A 16,446-nucleotide genomic window follows, 5' to 3' on the forward strand; every position below is an offset into this window, starting at 1 on the left:
TTTTAAGCACAACCATGAAACATCTAAAATACTAGTACAACCAAAATGTGCCCTTTTATTACTACTTTCCTTTTTTTTAATACTTAAGGGTCTTGATAAATATGTCTGTATATAATCCCAAGTCATATATAAGTTGATAATATAATTTTTAATTAAAAATATTGAGTACTTCCTTTTATTCTCATAAGATATTTGTGACATCAAGTTGATCAAAAATGCATCTTACAAAGCAATAAAATTACAATTCAATACACATATTCTTAGATAAATATCTAGTTTAACTTTTTAATTACATAGACTTCATTTGCTGCATAAGTTCCTCAAGGGACAGTTCGGAAGCCGCCACAGCGCCACCTGTACTTGATTCGGGCGTACTATTATCTACTGGGATACTGTACGCGACCTAGAATAAAAAAAAACAGAATTCGTCATTATCGTATGGTAGTACAATGTCAGATTTGAAAAAATCCAAAATGCACTTTTTATCACATTTGGATACATTGAACTAAATATTACGGCTACATTTAAAAAAATCCTGGTATTTAAAATTTTAAATTAATCTTTCGGTAAAGTGACGAATTTGATAGATGCATGTGATTTTTCTAGAATACTGTGTAATTTAATGTTATAATTTTTATTTTGTTTCAAAACAAACCCTTTTGTTTGCTTGTTTGCTAATTTTCATAATAACAGAATATAAATTAAAATAGTTAGAACAAAAACTAACATGATTATATTTTTTTTTAAATGGCTGCCCTGTAAACTTTACAATTTGTCAGATCCGAACTTATTATTTATTTATTTTTTTTAATTAAATGATAACAAATATTTCTGTCCACGGCGAAGCAACGTTTTGTGATTCATTCATAAAGGAATTGTATTTTAATTAAACAATTCTATTTCATTAATAAAAACTTCTATATATTCTGTAGCAGTAAGGACCTATTAAACAATGAAGATCGACTTGCACACATTGTTGTGTGTCATGGCGTAGAATACACAACATACCAAAATAGCACATACAAGAATATTGAAAAGCAATCAAATTCGCCTTTGCCTATAGAAATGAAACCTAGCTGCAAATAATAGAAACTTTGCGGAAGTGACCTTTGACCTTTCATAAAAATAATTTCCTTTCAACGATTATATAATTAATTAATCAATTTTAACTATTTCCATTTTCGTAATGCGTTTCAATATGAACTCAACAATGCGTCGTAATGTTGCGTGTTTTGTCGTTAACTGTACTTCATGTTTAAATGTGTATTACCTTTTCGTATTATATGTAATTGTAAATAAAAACTGTATGTTCTTATATAAGTTATGAAATTTCCAAATGTGTTTTTACCTGAACTCCATCAACCAGATTCAGGTTGGGTGTCTCCTCTTCTGGTGAATTTTCATCAACCAAGCTTATACCTGAAAATGCACAAAATATGTTGAAATGCATTTTTTTTTACTGTCCGAAAAGTCTATAAATTTTTGCCGTTTACAAGGACTTGTATACCAATATATAATAAATTATAGGTTAAGTATTTATCTTGATGTAATCATCTATTTAAAATAAACCTTAATCGCAAATTATGGTCCTAAGCGCAAAACTTGAAGATGGCTGGCCTTATTCGTGTTTTTTTTCTTGAGCTCGAAAATTTTTATGAAGACAAAAAATTAGAAAAATTGCACGGTAAATCTAAAAATCCTTTTTATTGCGGAAAAGCGAAAAGTTTCTATGGTTTAGCATAGAAAAATGTTTCAGATGTTGGTATGTAACTAAAAATACTAAACGAAATTCGAGGGGGCAGCTAGTTTATAATATGGGTAACTAGACAATATGAAAAATAAAATGTTATTGAGATTGTGTCATGTGATAAGGGTCAGAGTCGAATCAACAATTACGTACCGCTTTAGATAATGTCTTTGTGTGTCAATTAAATAGAATATATATATTCTATTTTTTTTAATGTTTACTGTTATATTAAGTATTTGTTAATAAGTTCCTTATCAACAGACTTAAAAGCATTTTTATTCCTATTACGTTATTATTGAACATTCATCTAAATCGTAAAAAAATCTATTGAATTTCTTACAAATTTTACTATGGGTACACAACTTAGATATATGAGAACGTTATTTAGCCAATTATTTTTAGTTTATACATATTTATTTTAAATACAATTAAAATCTCACCCCACTGATTTTCTTCATGTATAGGTTTCTCATCTTCCGTCACTTCAGTCGCGACCTCCACAGTGGCCGGTCGTGCTTTCACCTCTGTCTGACGCGTTCTACAATACGAGTCTTCGCATTGAGGGTTAGGCTTTGAAATTAAAAAAAAATATTAATCAGTATAAAAAGTATATTTTCTTGGAAATCAAAGCCCTAACATATGAACTATATACCTAAACACACATTATTATTATAAACTAACATCCGACCATAGCTTAGCAACTCAACAATAATAATTATATATTTTAAATTTACTTTACATCGTAAAAAAATCCATTGGTATTTTTTGAGTTTATCGCGTACATACATGGTCTAAGATCCCGCTATACAACGACCTTCACCGAGATGCTTATTTAATGAAACTTATTTTATATTTAATTTAATATGTCAATAAATATAATCCATATGGGTTGCCTAGCAAATTTCAGTCCAGAGTATTTTAATTAATATTAAAAAAAAAATATTTTTTTAAACATTTCACCGGTATGATTATTAGATAAATTCTATACCAATCGAAAGTATGAAGCCCATAGAATATGCAAACGTTAGGTTGTTTTTAATCAATTAATTATTTATGTGTATATTTTTTATGTGACACTAAAGTATATATACATCTTTAGTATAAAAGAAGGTTATAGTGATACATATATAACACTACCCTCATTAAAAATATTGATTGAAAAAAGTTCAAAAAATTTACTACATGCAAATTATAAAAAACTTTTTTTTTTTTTTAAATATTAATTAAACATACTCTGGACTGAAATTTGCTAGGCAACCCATATGGATTATATTTATTGACATATTAAATTAAATATAAAATACGTTTCATTAAATAAGCATCTCGGTGAAGGTCGTTGTATAGCGGGATCTTATACTAACAGGCGTAAAGATATCTAAGGGTATGTAGGTATTTCATTGTTATCTCTCTCTGAGTAGAAGTTACTATTTGCCATCTATTTTTATTATTAATAAATTGTATGAATTCTTATGAAGTTTCACAAGTTGTAAACTATAAATTAGTCTAACCCTACAGTTTAAAGTATTCATCTGTCTCGTTTCATTGCAGTGTAACAACAATTTGACAGAAAGAGACGAAAGAGTGCAATCAGACTAAGCTAGACTAGTGTGGTAGAATTATTGTGTATTTTAAATACATTTATATAATATAAATAAACTATACCTTGAGACCCATTGTGGGAAAGAAATCTGTCAAAGCGCTGTATCCCAAGTAATGGCTGACATTGCCAAATCCGAGCAAGAATTTTAATGTATTTTGTACTGAAAATGGATAAATATAATTCGTTTATTAGTGGACAATTAAAATATAGGAGCAGTCCGTACTCTATAACTCGCCACGGTGATTCTAGTAATGAATAGCTATCTAGCCCGCTCATACTAAGAATAGATAGCGCAATTTTAAAATAATAGCGTTTTTCAACAATCATTATTTAAATAATAAACGCCTCAAATATAAGTATTTCCTTCAACTTCGAGTTTAATCCCTTTGGAGTAGAGACTCTTGGGCCATGGGGTTCAAGTGCACAGGCACTGATTAAAGATTTAAGTTGGCGCCTGGTAGATAGTACCGGTGACCCCAGAGCTGGTGCTTTCCTCGCTCAACGAATAAGTATCAGAGATCATCATACAGTGCCACAGGGACCAAACTTTTTAAATTTGTTTTGATTTTCTTTTTATTCATTTTTAATTATTTATATACCTAATTAATATGTTGGTTAACACATTATACATTTCATTACGTACTAACATTTAAAAGCATAACCCTTAAAGAATTTTATGTTAATACTAGCTAACCCGGCAAACGTCGTTTTGCCATGTATTTGATACCTAGGAAAATATTCTTAGTTCAATAAAAATAACTATGCACTATAATAAAAAAATAGGGGTAAGTCGTAGAGGGGTGAAAATTTAGGGTTGTATGTATTTTTTAATGGTACATTATAAAAAAATTTAAATTTAAATTTCGTCCAAAAAATAAAAATTAAATGTTGGGGGTGGACAACCCTTATCACTTAGAAGTATGAAAAATAGACAGTAGCCGATTCTCAGACCTACTGAATGCATATAAAATTTGACAAAAATCGGTTGAGCCGTTTCGGAGGACTATGGTAACTAACATTGTGACACGAGAATTTTATATATAAGATAATGTCTTTAAAAATATTCTTTTTTACCTAAAAACCCAGCAACAATGCCCATAGTAGTAGGAAGACTTGCAGCACACACTCCTTCCCTTTTCAATGTTTTCTCGTCGATCTTGGAAGCAACAACCAAAGGTGGCGCGCACTGTACAAAATATTTATTTCTAAAGTTTTTGATATGATACTAAACACGTGTTTCAATTCGATTAATAATACTTTTGCGATATCTGTATAGTGTATACATTAACGATTTATTAGAAATTATATTTTAGTTCTTATCTGTCTGTCTTGCAGTATAAATATAAAATTGAATATGCCTGCACGCACGAAAAAGCATGAGTTATTGTCCCGTTACGCTCATTGTACGCTTGCGCCGCATCTATCTCTCTTCCACTAGATTGGACTATGCGTCCAAGGATACAAATATCCATACAAAATAGTGATAATTTAATAAAAATTATTCAATTTTATTAATAAAAGTATGCAATCATTTCATCAATGTTTTGTTAAGACGTTGTCACGTTAAGATATCGTCCTTAAACCGAATTACAGACAACCATTTTTTTGTTTTAATATTGCTGATAGAATTTGACGAAAATTTAATACTCTAATTTTAATAATACAATTGTAAATAAAATGAACGAAAGCAGTATTTGGACAATGGTTAAGTAACTGCTTCCCAATCTGTGGCAAGGTAAGCCTTGATCAACCATTGTAAAGAAACTGATGACTTAATTTTTAATAAATTAAACAAGAATGTAGTACGCACAACGGACCAACTACGAGTCTAATTGCGGAGAAAGGAGTCCTTCTACCCTAACCCTAACCCTAAGAATGTGTAATAAAAATGGTTTTACAAACTCACCGCAAAACAAGCAGTCTCGCCTGGCACAATAAACTGAATATGTCCTGACACAGCATTTTCACTGACTCCAGATTCAAACCAGCGTTGGTTAAGTTCATTGCATGCCGTATTGATGGCCATACGAGCCTCAAAATTATCCACACAACTTAAAACAAGATCTACAGGTCCGCCTGATAAACTGCCTTTGCTAGAAGAAAAATAAATACACAGATTGTATTTTTAATATTCATGTATGTATCTTAGCAGTGGATTTTCTCTCTATCTCTCTTGATCAATCTCTGATAATTATTTTGTTGTATTCTAAAAGAAGAATTGCACTCTTGCACGTCTTCACAATTTTTTTAAAATGTTTTCTTTAGCTAGGGTTGTCTGGAAATTATTGCTTAGTAACTATAGGGTAACTACTTGCACCATGAAATTGTTTTTATGTGTATATGTGTAAATACTTTTTAATCATACATATAGAATTGTAGCACCACTGGATTTTTTATTTGATTATTTTATTACACATAAACATCAAAAACTAAATTGTGAAAACTGCTAGGCTTATTACTATTCATTTTAAAATCTTTAATTAATAGATATAATTTTTTATTCATCAGTTAAACAAATATAAGGTGCATTAACAAAGTTAATATGCTAATAAGCCAACTAAGTTGTAAGGAGTTTTTAAATACAGAAGTTGTATTTACTAATTAAATGTATTATTAGGTAAATATACATTTGATTTCATCTACATCTTTGTAATATATATTTATGGGAAGCTTTCACTCAACACTTTGTTCAAAATATCTCATTTAAAAATTATATCTAATACAAACACTGAAAATATAAATAAGTGTTACTTACAACTATTAAATAAATTACCTGATTGAGTCACAGAACTTTTGGAAATTATCCATTGTAGTAATATTATAATTATGTGCCTCTATGGTGACATCTGGGTTAATAGACTGCAGTGTTGCCGCTGCTGCATCTACCTTACTAAGCCCTGCCTGGTGGGGTTGGAAGAATAGCCTATTCATGTTCGCCAGCTCCACTTTGTCATAGTCATAGAGTATCAACTGAAATGTAGAGTAATAATGATAAAGATCTAAACACAAAGTTGAAATGAACTGACAGCCAGTATCAATACTATCTATAATAATAATATAGTAGTAATACTATAGTAAGTATAATTAATTATAATGCTACACAAAGATTGCACCTTAAAGTTCACAGTAATGAATATAGTTGGAACATTTCAGGAGCCGGGGAAACATGTTTCAAATAATCTAATATATATTATTCAAACTTTTAATAATATATAAAGTAAATAATATTCCATAATTGTACAACAATATGGATTGTTGTAATTATTCTATTAACTATAATATCTACTAATACTAAGTAGTATAATTTTATTTATTTTTTGAACAAGTATTTTCATTTTACATAATAAGAAGTACCTTTCCAATGCCACATCTTGTAAGCATCTCTGCTGTAACACTACCAACTCCACCGACACCAACAACAGCAACAGAGAGCTCTCGAATTTTCTCATAATTGTCCACTATGCCCATTCGTTTGAGTGCCATGAGACGACTGTTTAATTAAACAAGATGTCAAGGGAAAGAGATAAAACGAGATTTATATAAGTTGGCAGACAATTTAAATAACAATTCTCCACTATGTTGCATGTAACATATTGTTGATATAAAATGTATGAAGAATAATTTAAGACGATAATTTTACAGGTTATTTGAAAATACATGTGTTATTGAAATAGATTATCGTCTCTCTGAAGACTCTTGAGATTAATTATAATAAAAAATCGTAAAATACCTGTAAGGATTTGAGTCCACAACTTCTGAAGACATTACATCAATTTTCTGACGCACAGGTCCTGCGTTTCCCTGGACAGCTGCTAATTTAGCTTCTAATTCACTTACTTTTCGTTGTAAATCCTCAATGCTAGCCATTTTTACACAGTATTATTTAAATCTTTACACAAAACCACTTTTCGAATCTGGTTTAAAATGAAAATATTTAGCGAGTGACGTCAAATGTCAATTGTTAATGTCACTGAATACCAGTGATGGTGTGCCACGATCAAACGCTGCGTTCAACGAAATTATGCTAACAGGCAACAGCCAATGCTCAGTAGCACGAGGTGACGGAGTGTTGAGCTGAGTACCTGCTAAATCGAAGTTTTGTGGCGCTACTGGCAGGGTATTAGCTACCTGTATAGTTCCAAATACGATTACGAAGCGCTGCAGAAGATTTCCCATGCACACAATGATTATATCTCTATTATATTAACTGTAGTATAATACATATTTTTTATTTATTGTAAGGGTTATTTTGTATTTTTTCAGTGTATGTCGTTTTCTACTAAATGTTACCCCATGCAAATCATACTTAACAAATACATTTAATGGTTTTTACAAATGTATGTACAAAAATCAAAATCACCGAGAATAATAATTTTATGACCAATTTTTGATGTTTAAAGAACAGTTTTGCACCGGAAAATATCCGTCTAATCATTTTTTTAGTCATAAAAATGTTAATATTAAATATAATGTTTTTTTTAAATTTATAATACATGATTTCACTATATCATAATGGACAAAACATTTTTTATTAATAAACATTCCAATGTATTAAATAAAATAATTTTTACATTAGGGATCTGTGGATCTAACGTTATTTTTGGCAAAGTTAAGGTTATTGAACCATTGTCAATCGGTAATTTGCTTCGTTTTTTGGAAAACAGGTTAATTTGGTCAAAACGAATGCACTAATATTTTTGACATCTTTAATCTACGTAGAATAAATATGTATGCTCTCACTTATAAACCACTCTCTCGACTTCAATAATAATAATAGCCAGGCAGATAATTATCTGTGTTACTTTTAGCTATTAGTAGAATAACACAATTTCTACAAAAATATGAACCTCCGATCAATTTAAGTCCAAACACAATTTTTTCATTCATTTACTCTAGTTCAGTTAAGGTCATATCAAACACTGTCGCATTTCACTGTCATGTATGAATTTCATATTAAAATATAGCCAAATAGGTGTATGAAGAATTTTATAAAATACACCATCAACTTAACAACTAAAATATTCTTTCTTCTGATTCTATCAAATTGTTTTAAGCTGTGATGAATAGAGATATATTAACTTTAGTTAATAGCCCTAACAATTTACAAACAACCAACTGCGATGTGCGGGCGTCAGAAAAAGAATCGTTAATAGTTGTGATCTAAGTATATTAAATTTATTCATACTGAAACAAAAAATACAATATACATATTACTTTCCAATACAATACACGACACGGATTATGTCAACCTTCAGTCGCTTCGTAAAGCCTAAATCTCTATAACTATCCAATAGCAATTACATCTTGCAAAAACGTTTCTACGGAATTTTATGAAACATCAGACATGTACTTTGGACCACTTACACTTCCTAGACATACACCACACGCCACTTTATAAAACTTCAGTTATTCAAGTCTGTGTATTAACTAGATTTAACTTTAAGAATACGGCCCCAAACTGAAATATCTGAAACCTGTATTACGGTCGGACTCGGAGAACGAATACGGCACGTTCGTTAGTTGTTCTTGAAACATCGAGTAAGCATGACCGGTAGTTCAAGTTAATGTGTTAGTGATAGTTTACAGTGGTTTCTCGTTTATAGTAAAACTATCAGAATTTGTAAGTATTATCTTGAATTGCAATATTAAACTTAAAATATCATCAGAATAAACAATTAAAGATTTATAGCACTTTAAGGGTTTTATTTTGCGGTTAATAAAAATTATCGTAAAATTTAATTGATTTGAAAATAAGGAAAAGTGAGTTTCTAATTTACAAAACCTTACCTTTTATTTTTTAAACTCTACTAAACAGTTAAAATTTACAGGTTTCTTGCGATGTAACAATTATCATTTCATACCAATCTAAGCGATTTAAATCATTAAATTAAATTATTTTACAAAGATCTTTTCACTGTTAATTTGTATTTTTTTTTGTGAATATGCCTAATAGTAAATAAATTTGGTAGCGTTTTAGTGTTTTTTTTTTAGTTTAGGTTTATATAAAGGTATATATATTTGTATATATTTTTATTTATTAACTTTATTGCACATAAAGTGCAATTAAAAAAACGAAGCAGCCTTGAATGCAACCTGAGATTTATAATTAATAATAATATAAGATTAAAATAGTGACGTTGTTTAATAATTCAAATATTAAACAAAAATACGTATAATAATAAATTTATATTTTTTTGCAATTAATACAAATATAAAATATACATTACAGTACGTACGTAATACTTGTCTACAGTATTGAATAAGAATCTATGCAAATATACCCTGAAAATGGACTTCTTTAACTTTTCCATGTCCCTGCTATCACTGTCCTTCAATAATGATATTAATATGAAAAATATCTGGTATCAATGAATGCAAACCGAAATACGCTTTTAGCTTTTAACTGCTTGGTCTTATTGGACGTCGTAGAGGCTAAAGGTAATTCAGAGTTTACATTTATGGTAAGAATAAAAAACAAAACTTAGCTGACTCTAATAAATCTGAAAGCGAATCGGATTTCTAAATCTTAGGTACCCTTAGTGCTAAGTATGTATGTAGAGCTAACAAGAAGATTTAGTGCTTTGTCTGGACATGACCATTAGAACACTTAAATAGACAAAAATAGAAACAATCCGATACACACTTTATATTATTGTCAAAAACGAAATATGTGCGGGATCTGTTGAAATACACATCTAATTTGCTTGTCTTGATATTAAAATTATGCTCAATTATCTTTTATTGAATCAATTATATCCAAATAACTCATTTGTTAATAAAAATCACAAGATAGCCCGCGCATGGGATAGGCACGAATCTGTGTAGGCCAGTCTGCCCACGAATCTACCGAATCATTTCTTGTTTCATACATAGGCTGTACCTAAACTAATCACAGCTTTTTCTCATATTATTTATATCATCTGTCCAGTTTTCCCCCTAAGCAAGAACATAAAAATGTCCAGCTAAAGAAATGTTATGGCTCGTTGATCTAACATTAGTTAAGTTACATATATATATTTTAGTAAATAATTAGAAGCGGAAATAATCATCGCACACTTGGAGCCAATATGATCCCTTTAGATTTATGAACCCTTAGAAAAGCCAAGTTAGTTTTTAGTTAGCGGTTTTTAGTTAGCGTTGCAACCTCACTACCCCTAATTTTATGTAAGTTACAAGCTCATATATTAAACCATTAAATTCAGTTAGAATCAAACAAAGTGTTTCATTTACCTAAAGTGTTTGCATATCTGCCCTGCGATTCTGTAACTCACTTTTCGAACTCACACAGCGGTTTTTGCATCGGCGGTCGCTCTCAAATCAGTCGTGAAGCAGTCATTCTATGATTTGGCATTCTGATAAAAAATAAACTACAAGCTCCCACCTTTTCAGAAAGTACAATCTTTTCTGAACATCCATACAAAAAACCGCCACCAAACTTAATTCTCATAAGACGATTTGATGATATTTTACATAAGTGCCTAATATATAATGATGTAAGTAAAAAAAACCTTAATAAGATACATTACACTAGCAAACTATCTTCTTTTAAGAAATACAATAAGTTTTCTTTAGGTATGTATCATGTAATGTTCCATTTTGAAGAAGAAAAATAGCTTTGTTTAATTTTTAGTTATATTATTCTTTTGAAAACGTGAATTGAAGGCGCATTGTCATATAACAGACTCTGCTTGATCACAGTTCGTTTTGTGCAGTTGAGTTCAAAAAGAATGTTATCACATAACTGATAACGTAGGTTTTGCATAAGGCTTTATTTATTTGATATATCCTCGGATATTTTAATTATAAAATAGTTTTCGCACAGAGTTTCGCTCGCTTGAATTTCATACAGGCCAGTGAACTTGAAAAGACAAATCAATGAAAGTAAGAAATTAACTATACTTTTGTAAACTTTGGTACCACTATTTTTATAGTAAGGATAAATCGTATATGTATCTCTATCTATCGATAGATAGAGATAGAGTAAAATCATAAGACTCATAAATTCGGGCGTTTGAATTTTATTTTAGAACAAGATAGGAAATTAAACAAGAAAAGTTATTATTAGTTAAATCTAGGGTTGTTTTAAAACAAAAAAATTATAAGGAAGTTGTATTTTAAAATATTGTATCTATTTCCTCTTTTTTCTTTAATGTATATGCGTAAGATGCGAAGGACAAACTGTTCACAGGACAAGGTTCTCACACAAATCAAGTTCTAATATCGCATGTAATTACGTTATGTTAATTGACGTATTACTTTAGATGCTATTTTTAAAAGTTTTTATATAGGTAAGCTATTAAATATCAATAGTAATTATACAGAGGATTTTTTTTAGTTTACAACAATTTAAAACAAAGTTTTCAGTTTTAATTACCATTAGAATGTTACATTATCTATTATATACTCATGAGTTCGGTTTGAAAGCCCTTATTTTTTCGACTGAAAACACCTAAGAAGGTTCAATTTATGGCCAAACAGCTACGACTGGACCATAAGTGAAATCGCGCTACAATTTAGTAGTATAATACGAAAATCTATTGTATATCTCTGTATTATATGATCGTATTCATGGGAATGATTTAAATAATTATAGAAAACCGTAAAAACTAAGTACAAAATAAGATTAAATACGCATGCGAAACCGGCATTCAATCCAAAAATTATAATGTGTCACGCAAATAATCCAATTACCTACTAGTATTATAAACAAAATATCACGAAACAGACAGAGAAATCTGAGACCAAGAATTGTAGTGACTCTGTTTTTTTAGGTGATATGGCTATGCTATTTGGACCTCTTTTTGTTTTTTAATTTAGCATTTGTTTTTGGAAATCGAATTTCAAAAATCAGCATCCGGTCTGTATTTTAATGGACATTGTAGCTCAATACGTGTTTGTTAAAATATAAAACGCTATTGAACTATCTGAGATCAATTTACTATTATAATCTGTGGTCTATTATAATCATACATTTACTTTCATCTAATATTAATCAGGAAGTGTCTATAACATAGATATATGAACAAAAAATATTTGGAGAAGAAACACTTGTTTTATTAATAATATTTATTCATTGTTAACAAAGCGCGACTTAAAAATTATAAAAAAAACTATTGTACTACATTCGTGAGATTTTATTGAAAACATTTACTTATAATTTCGGAAGCACAATTTAAAAAAATACATAAACCTACTTGAGCTTTAAATAGGGGAAAATAATTTTCAAAATCGGTTAAAAAATATTGGTTGTTTGTAAAGTAGGTTTACGATCGAGATATAAGTTTTTGGGAAGTAAGGAATTAATGAAGATAACAATTTTTTCAAATTTTAAATTACATCTATCGTTTTATTCACACTTTTGATGATAAATTTCGGGTGTAAAACATTGATATACAAAAAACCCAAGATGCACACTCAACGTCAATAAAACGTCCTCAAAAAATGAGCGCAACATTCTAAATTGTGCGCTCATTTCAAATAGTCTCGCGTCTACAAGTGGAGTCGATGTTATTTGTGTTTTTTTTTTATAAATAAATTTATGTACTCTTGAACTTTTTTGTGTGTAGTTTTTGACAAACATATTTTCGCTATATAAAGTGTGGGTCAGGAGGTAGCCAATTTAATATTTTTTTTTAATTTAAAGAAAAAACTTTTTAACCGGATTAAAGTTATGTATTATTATAAATTTACAACTATTTAACATCCAACACCTTTTGTCTTCAGTCACCGTGACCACGCACGCTGTAAAGCACCCGAAAAGTCGGATAAATTTAAAATTATGTTAAATAGTTGTAAATAAAAAAGTCATGTTCGACTCCACTCAATACCTTGTCCTACCGACCACGGTCGGTCGTAAAATTTTATTGCTTTAAGTACGTATACACTGCGTTGTAATAACAACTTTAAGCAATTCGCGTAAGGTTGATTTTGCAATAATATATGCTTGTAACATATACTGTTATGGACAGAAATAGTGTTTCGGGACACTTTCGAGCGTTACTTTTATATGAGACTGTGCATCTTGGGTTTTTTGTATATCAATGGTGTAAAATGACAAGTTTACTTATTCGACTTTGATATATGTACATTTTTCATCATACATTCACGGAATGACTGGCAGCGCTCGAGATGAGACGGGAGATCGGTCCGTCTCTCTCTCGTTATACCTGCGATCGCGCTCGTGAGGTTATGGTGTGACACAAGTTTCTGAACATGTCACCCGACTAAAACGATTTTAAAGACGTTATCACGTCAAAAAATATTACGTTATGTAATAAAATGTAAAGCCTCGTTGGTGTCAAGTCGGTTAATAAATGAATTTTTGGGTCAGACAATGCAGCGGGCAAGCGGTAGTGAAGAGCGCACTCCGCTAGTGCAGCCTACTTATGTCTTCGAGTCCAGTCTTTCCAGGAACTATCAGAAACGCCTGCGCAAGTTTCAGTGTGCTGTTTGTGTAATTCTCATGTAAGTATTTAATTAATGTTGGTTAAATCTGTAACTTCAGCCATTTAAACAATAAAAGTTTACTTGTCAACAGCGTAATTCTGACAGTCACGATGTTGGTGACAGTTGGCTATAATCTAACAACCGATGACGTCACAGAATCACCGCCCATAGCCAACCTGACAGTTGCAAACACAAACTTGCAACCGCTTCTCAAAATGTCTTGGCCCTTACAAGGTAAGCGAGTATTAGATGTTACAAGACTTACTGGTAACTTTTTTTGCTTAGATGTCCTGCATCTAAGGCATCTTAACAAAGCACAGACCGTGCCTAGAACGGTTCTGCGACAAAATTCATAATTTGAACAAAAATTAAAGACCGGATCGAAAGCATTTGCCCATGAATATTGTAAATAATAATATTACCGATGTAGCCGAAATATCTCGCGAGACGCGAAACACGAAGTTTTTAGTAATAATATGAGATATAAAAGAGTCCCTGGATGCAATGACAGGGGAGTAGAACGAATAAAAGAAGTGCGTGCGTACAAAATACTCAACTGAAACTTTTTGGCAAACTAATTTTTAACTCTTGTTCATATTTATACAAATCTAAAACTTTAGATTTCCGAGACTTAGAGGGGGGAAAAAAGGAACATACGTTAGGAATTTAATTGTCATTAAAATATTAAGTGTCGAAAATTAATAGAAATAATAAATTTATTTTTTTAAATTTATTTATTCGGTAATAAAAACAAGTGGCATTTTAATTTACAATTCGTCATTTGAGATTTCAATAAATATTATTTTGCATTCAATATAAAATAATAATATTTCATAAATTCTCTTTACGAAATTTTAATTTAAAAAATAGAATTTCTATAAGGTAATTTGCCCTTCTCACTCTCAATTGGTCTCAATCGCTCTCTCCCTTTTCTTCAACAAAAACGCTGCACATTTTCGTGACATTCCGTTAAAATTTTTACCCTCATGCGCCTATAGAAGTTTCACTTCAAAAAGAAAATAAATAGTTTTATAGCATTTGCAAGTCGCGCTTTAATGCTTACATGAAAACAATTAACAAATATTGTTAATAAAACCATGGCTCTTGAAGGTTGCTATCTGCTTTAGAAAGGTTCAAAACAATCACTAAATGGAGTTCCGCATTGAAACAAACAAACAGTCATTCGGAATTGATAAACAACTAAATTATTTTGCTCCTTTTTTATAAAATTACCCCAAATTTTTTTACGAACAAAAACATTTTGTCGCACGCATAAAAAATATTTATAATAACCGAAATGGTTTTATTTTCTGTTGATACAGATTAATGTCAATAAGTCTTATATAATAGACACATCCTACATAGGAGATAAAAGTGAATCTATGATCTCGAACCATAGATTACAGTAATTAATAAATTGATCAAATTTAATTTAACTTCGCAAAAAGTAATAAACCTTTTGGTGTGTCGTTACGAAGTCCTGTAAAAATTGGTCCTATTTTCATTTCTGCGTATTTTGTCTATCTTTTTAATATTCAAATACCTAGTAGTTATTCGTCCTGTAATGTGAGACGTCTACTCTGACCGCAAAGTGTCTAAGGTATGTAAGGTGATAACTAGATCAAGGATATATTAGAAAGTTTCCAAAGCAGTGAGTTAGATATAGATAAATCTATATTCTAGTTTAATAAGTTTTAGAGAAATGTGCGCATTTATAAATATGTTGTTGTATTGTAATATTTCTAACAAGATAAATTGAGCGTTTTTCAAGGCAGTTTTTGCCGCGCACTACTACTATGTGGAACCAGCTGCCCACTGAAGTATTAAGAACCAATTCGACTTAGGGTCCTTCAAGAAAAGAGCGTACCAATTCTTAAAAGGCCGGCAACGAACTCGCGAGCCCTCTCGCATTGAGAGTGTTCCACGGGCGGCGGCATCACTTAACATCAGGTGAGCCTCCAGCCCGTGTGCCCCGTGTTCTATAAAAAAATAAGGCAGTTGTTTAAGTAAGGTTGTGTTAATTTATTAAAACTACAACTTAAAGGACTTTACTATCGCATATCGAACTCTCGAGTTTTTGAAATTAGCTTATGTTTCATTCTGGACCTGTTTTATGAGTCATACATTTTTAAAAATACTCTTTTGATTCTAAAAGTTGTTAGACAAACGAAAACTTAAACAAATAAATATAATGAAACATACACGTTGTTATGGAATAACCGTAAAATGTGTAATAATTTGTTATGGAATAACCTAAAATAATTTGTAATGTGCGTTATAGTGTGTTGTAGCGCTAAGTACACAACTTGTGCATAAAATGATGCTTACAACTTTTTAAATCTTTTTAAATAAAATATTGATATTGTTTTTATAGATAATTTTATGATCTACAATTTTTGTCTGAGGTAATTTTACGAAAAAAATTTAGTTTTGAAGAAAATCGCGAAAACCTTTGGCATTGAGTAAATTTTTTCCAAGGGTCGTAACGATGGAGAATTTTGAAAAGTTATTTTTAATTGTGTTTTGAAAAAGTTTACACGGTTACAGCTTGATGGTAATTCTGGTAGCTTACAATATCTAACAAATAGCTATAAATTTCTCTATAGAACAATCAATAAACGAGACAATTTTACACTCAAGTCTGCTCTTAATT

At 30.4% G+C, this 16,446-nt stretch overlaps 2 protein-coding genes across 2 annotated transcripts in view; one reads left to right on the forward strand and one right to left on the reverse strand.

Annotated features, from left to right (window-relative positions):
- Positions 1-6: 6 nt before the first annotated feature.
- LOC125059698 (ubiquitin-like modifier-activating enzyme 5) lies at positions 7-7,301 on the reverse strand. Its single transcript, XM_047664243.1, has 9 exons — positions 7,078-7,301; positions 6,702-6,837; positions 6,121-6,317; positions 5,254-5,440; positions 4,422-4,533; positions 3,410-3,507; positions 2,188-2,317; positions 1,349-1,419; positions 7-403 (listed from the first exon to the last, which is right to left on the reverse strand). Exons 1-9 carry the CDS (start codon positions 7,212-7,214, stop codon positions 290-292), a joined length of 1,182 nt encoding a protein of 393 aa, XP_047520199.1. The 5' UTR covers positions 7,215-7,301; the 3' UTR covers positions 7-289.
- A 1,545-nt stretch (positions 7,302-8,846) lies between these two features.
- Positions 8,847-16,446, forward strand: part of LOC125059690 (peroxidase) — a 28,036-nt gene continuing 20,436 nt past the window's right edge. Inside the window, exons 1-3 of the mRNA XM_047664235.1 lie at positions 8,847-8,967; positions 13,678-13,811; positions 13,885-14,027. Coding sequence (XP_047520191.1) covers positions 13,681-13,811; positions 13,885-14,027 — 274 coding nt within the window. The 5' untranslated portion in view covers positions 8,847-8,967; positions 13,678-13,680. The remainder of the gene's footprint in view (positions 8,968-13,677; positions 13,812-13,884; positions 14,028-16,446) is intronic.

The sequence above is a fragment of the Pieris napi genome, chromosome 20, assembly GCF_905475465.1.
Source record: "Pieris napi chromosome 20, ilPieNapi1.2, whole genome shotgun sequence".
Taxonomy (NCBI): Eukaryota; Metazoa; Arthropoda; class Insecta; order Lepidoptera; family Pieridae; genus Pieris; species Pieris napi.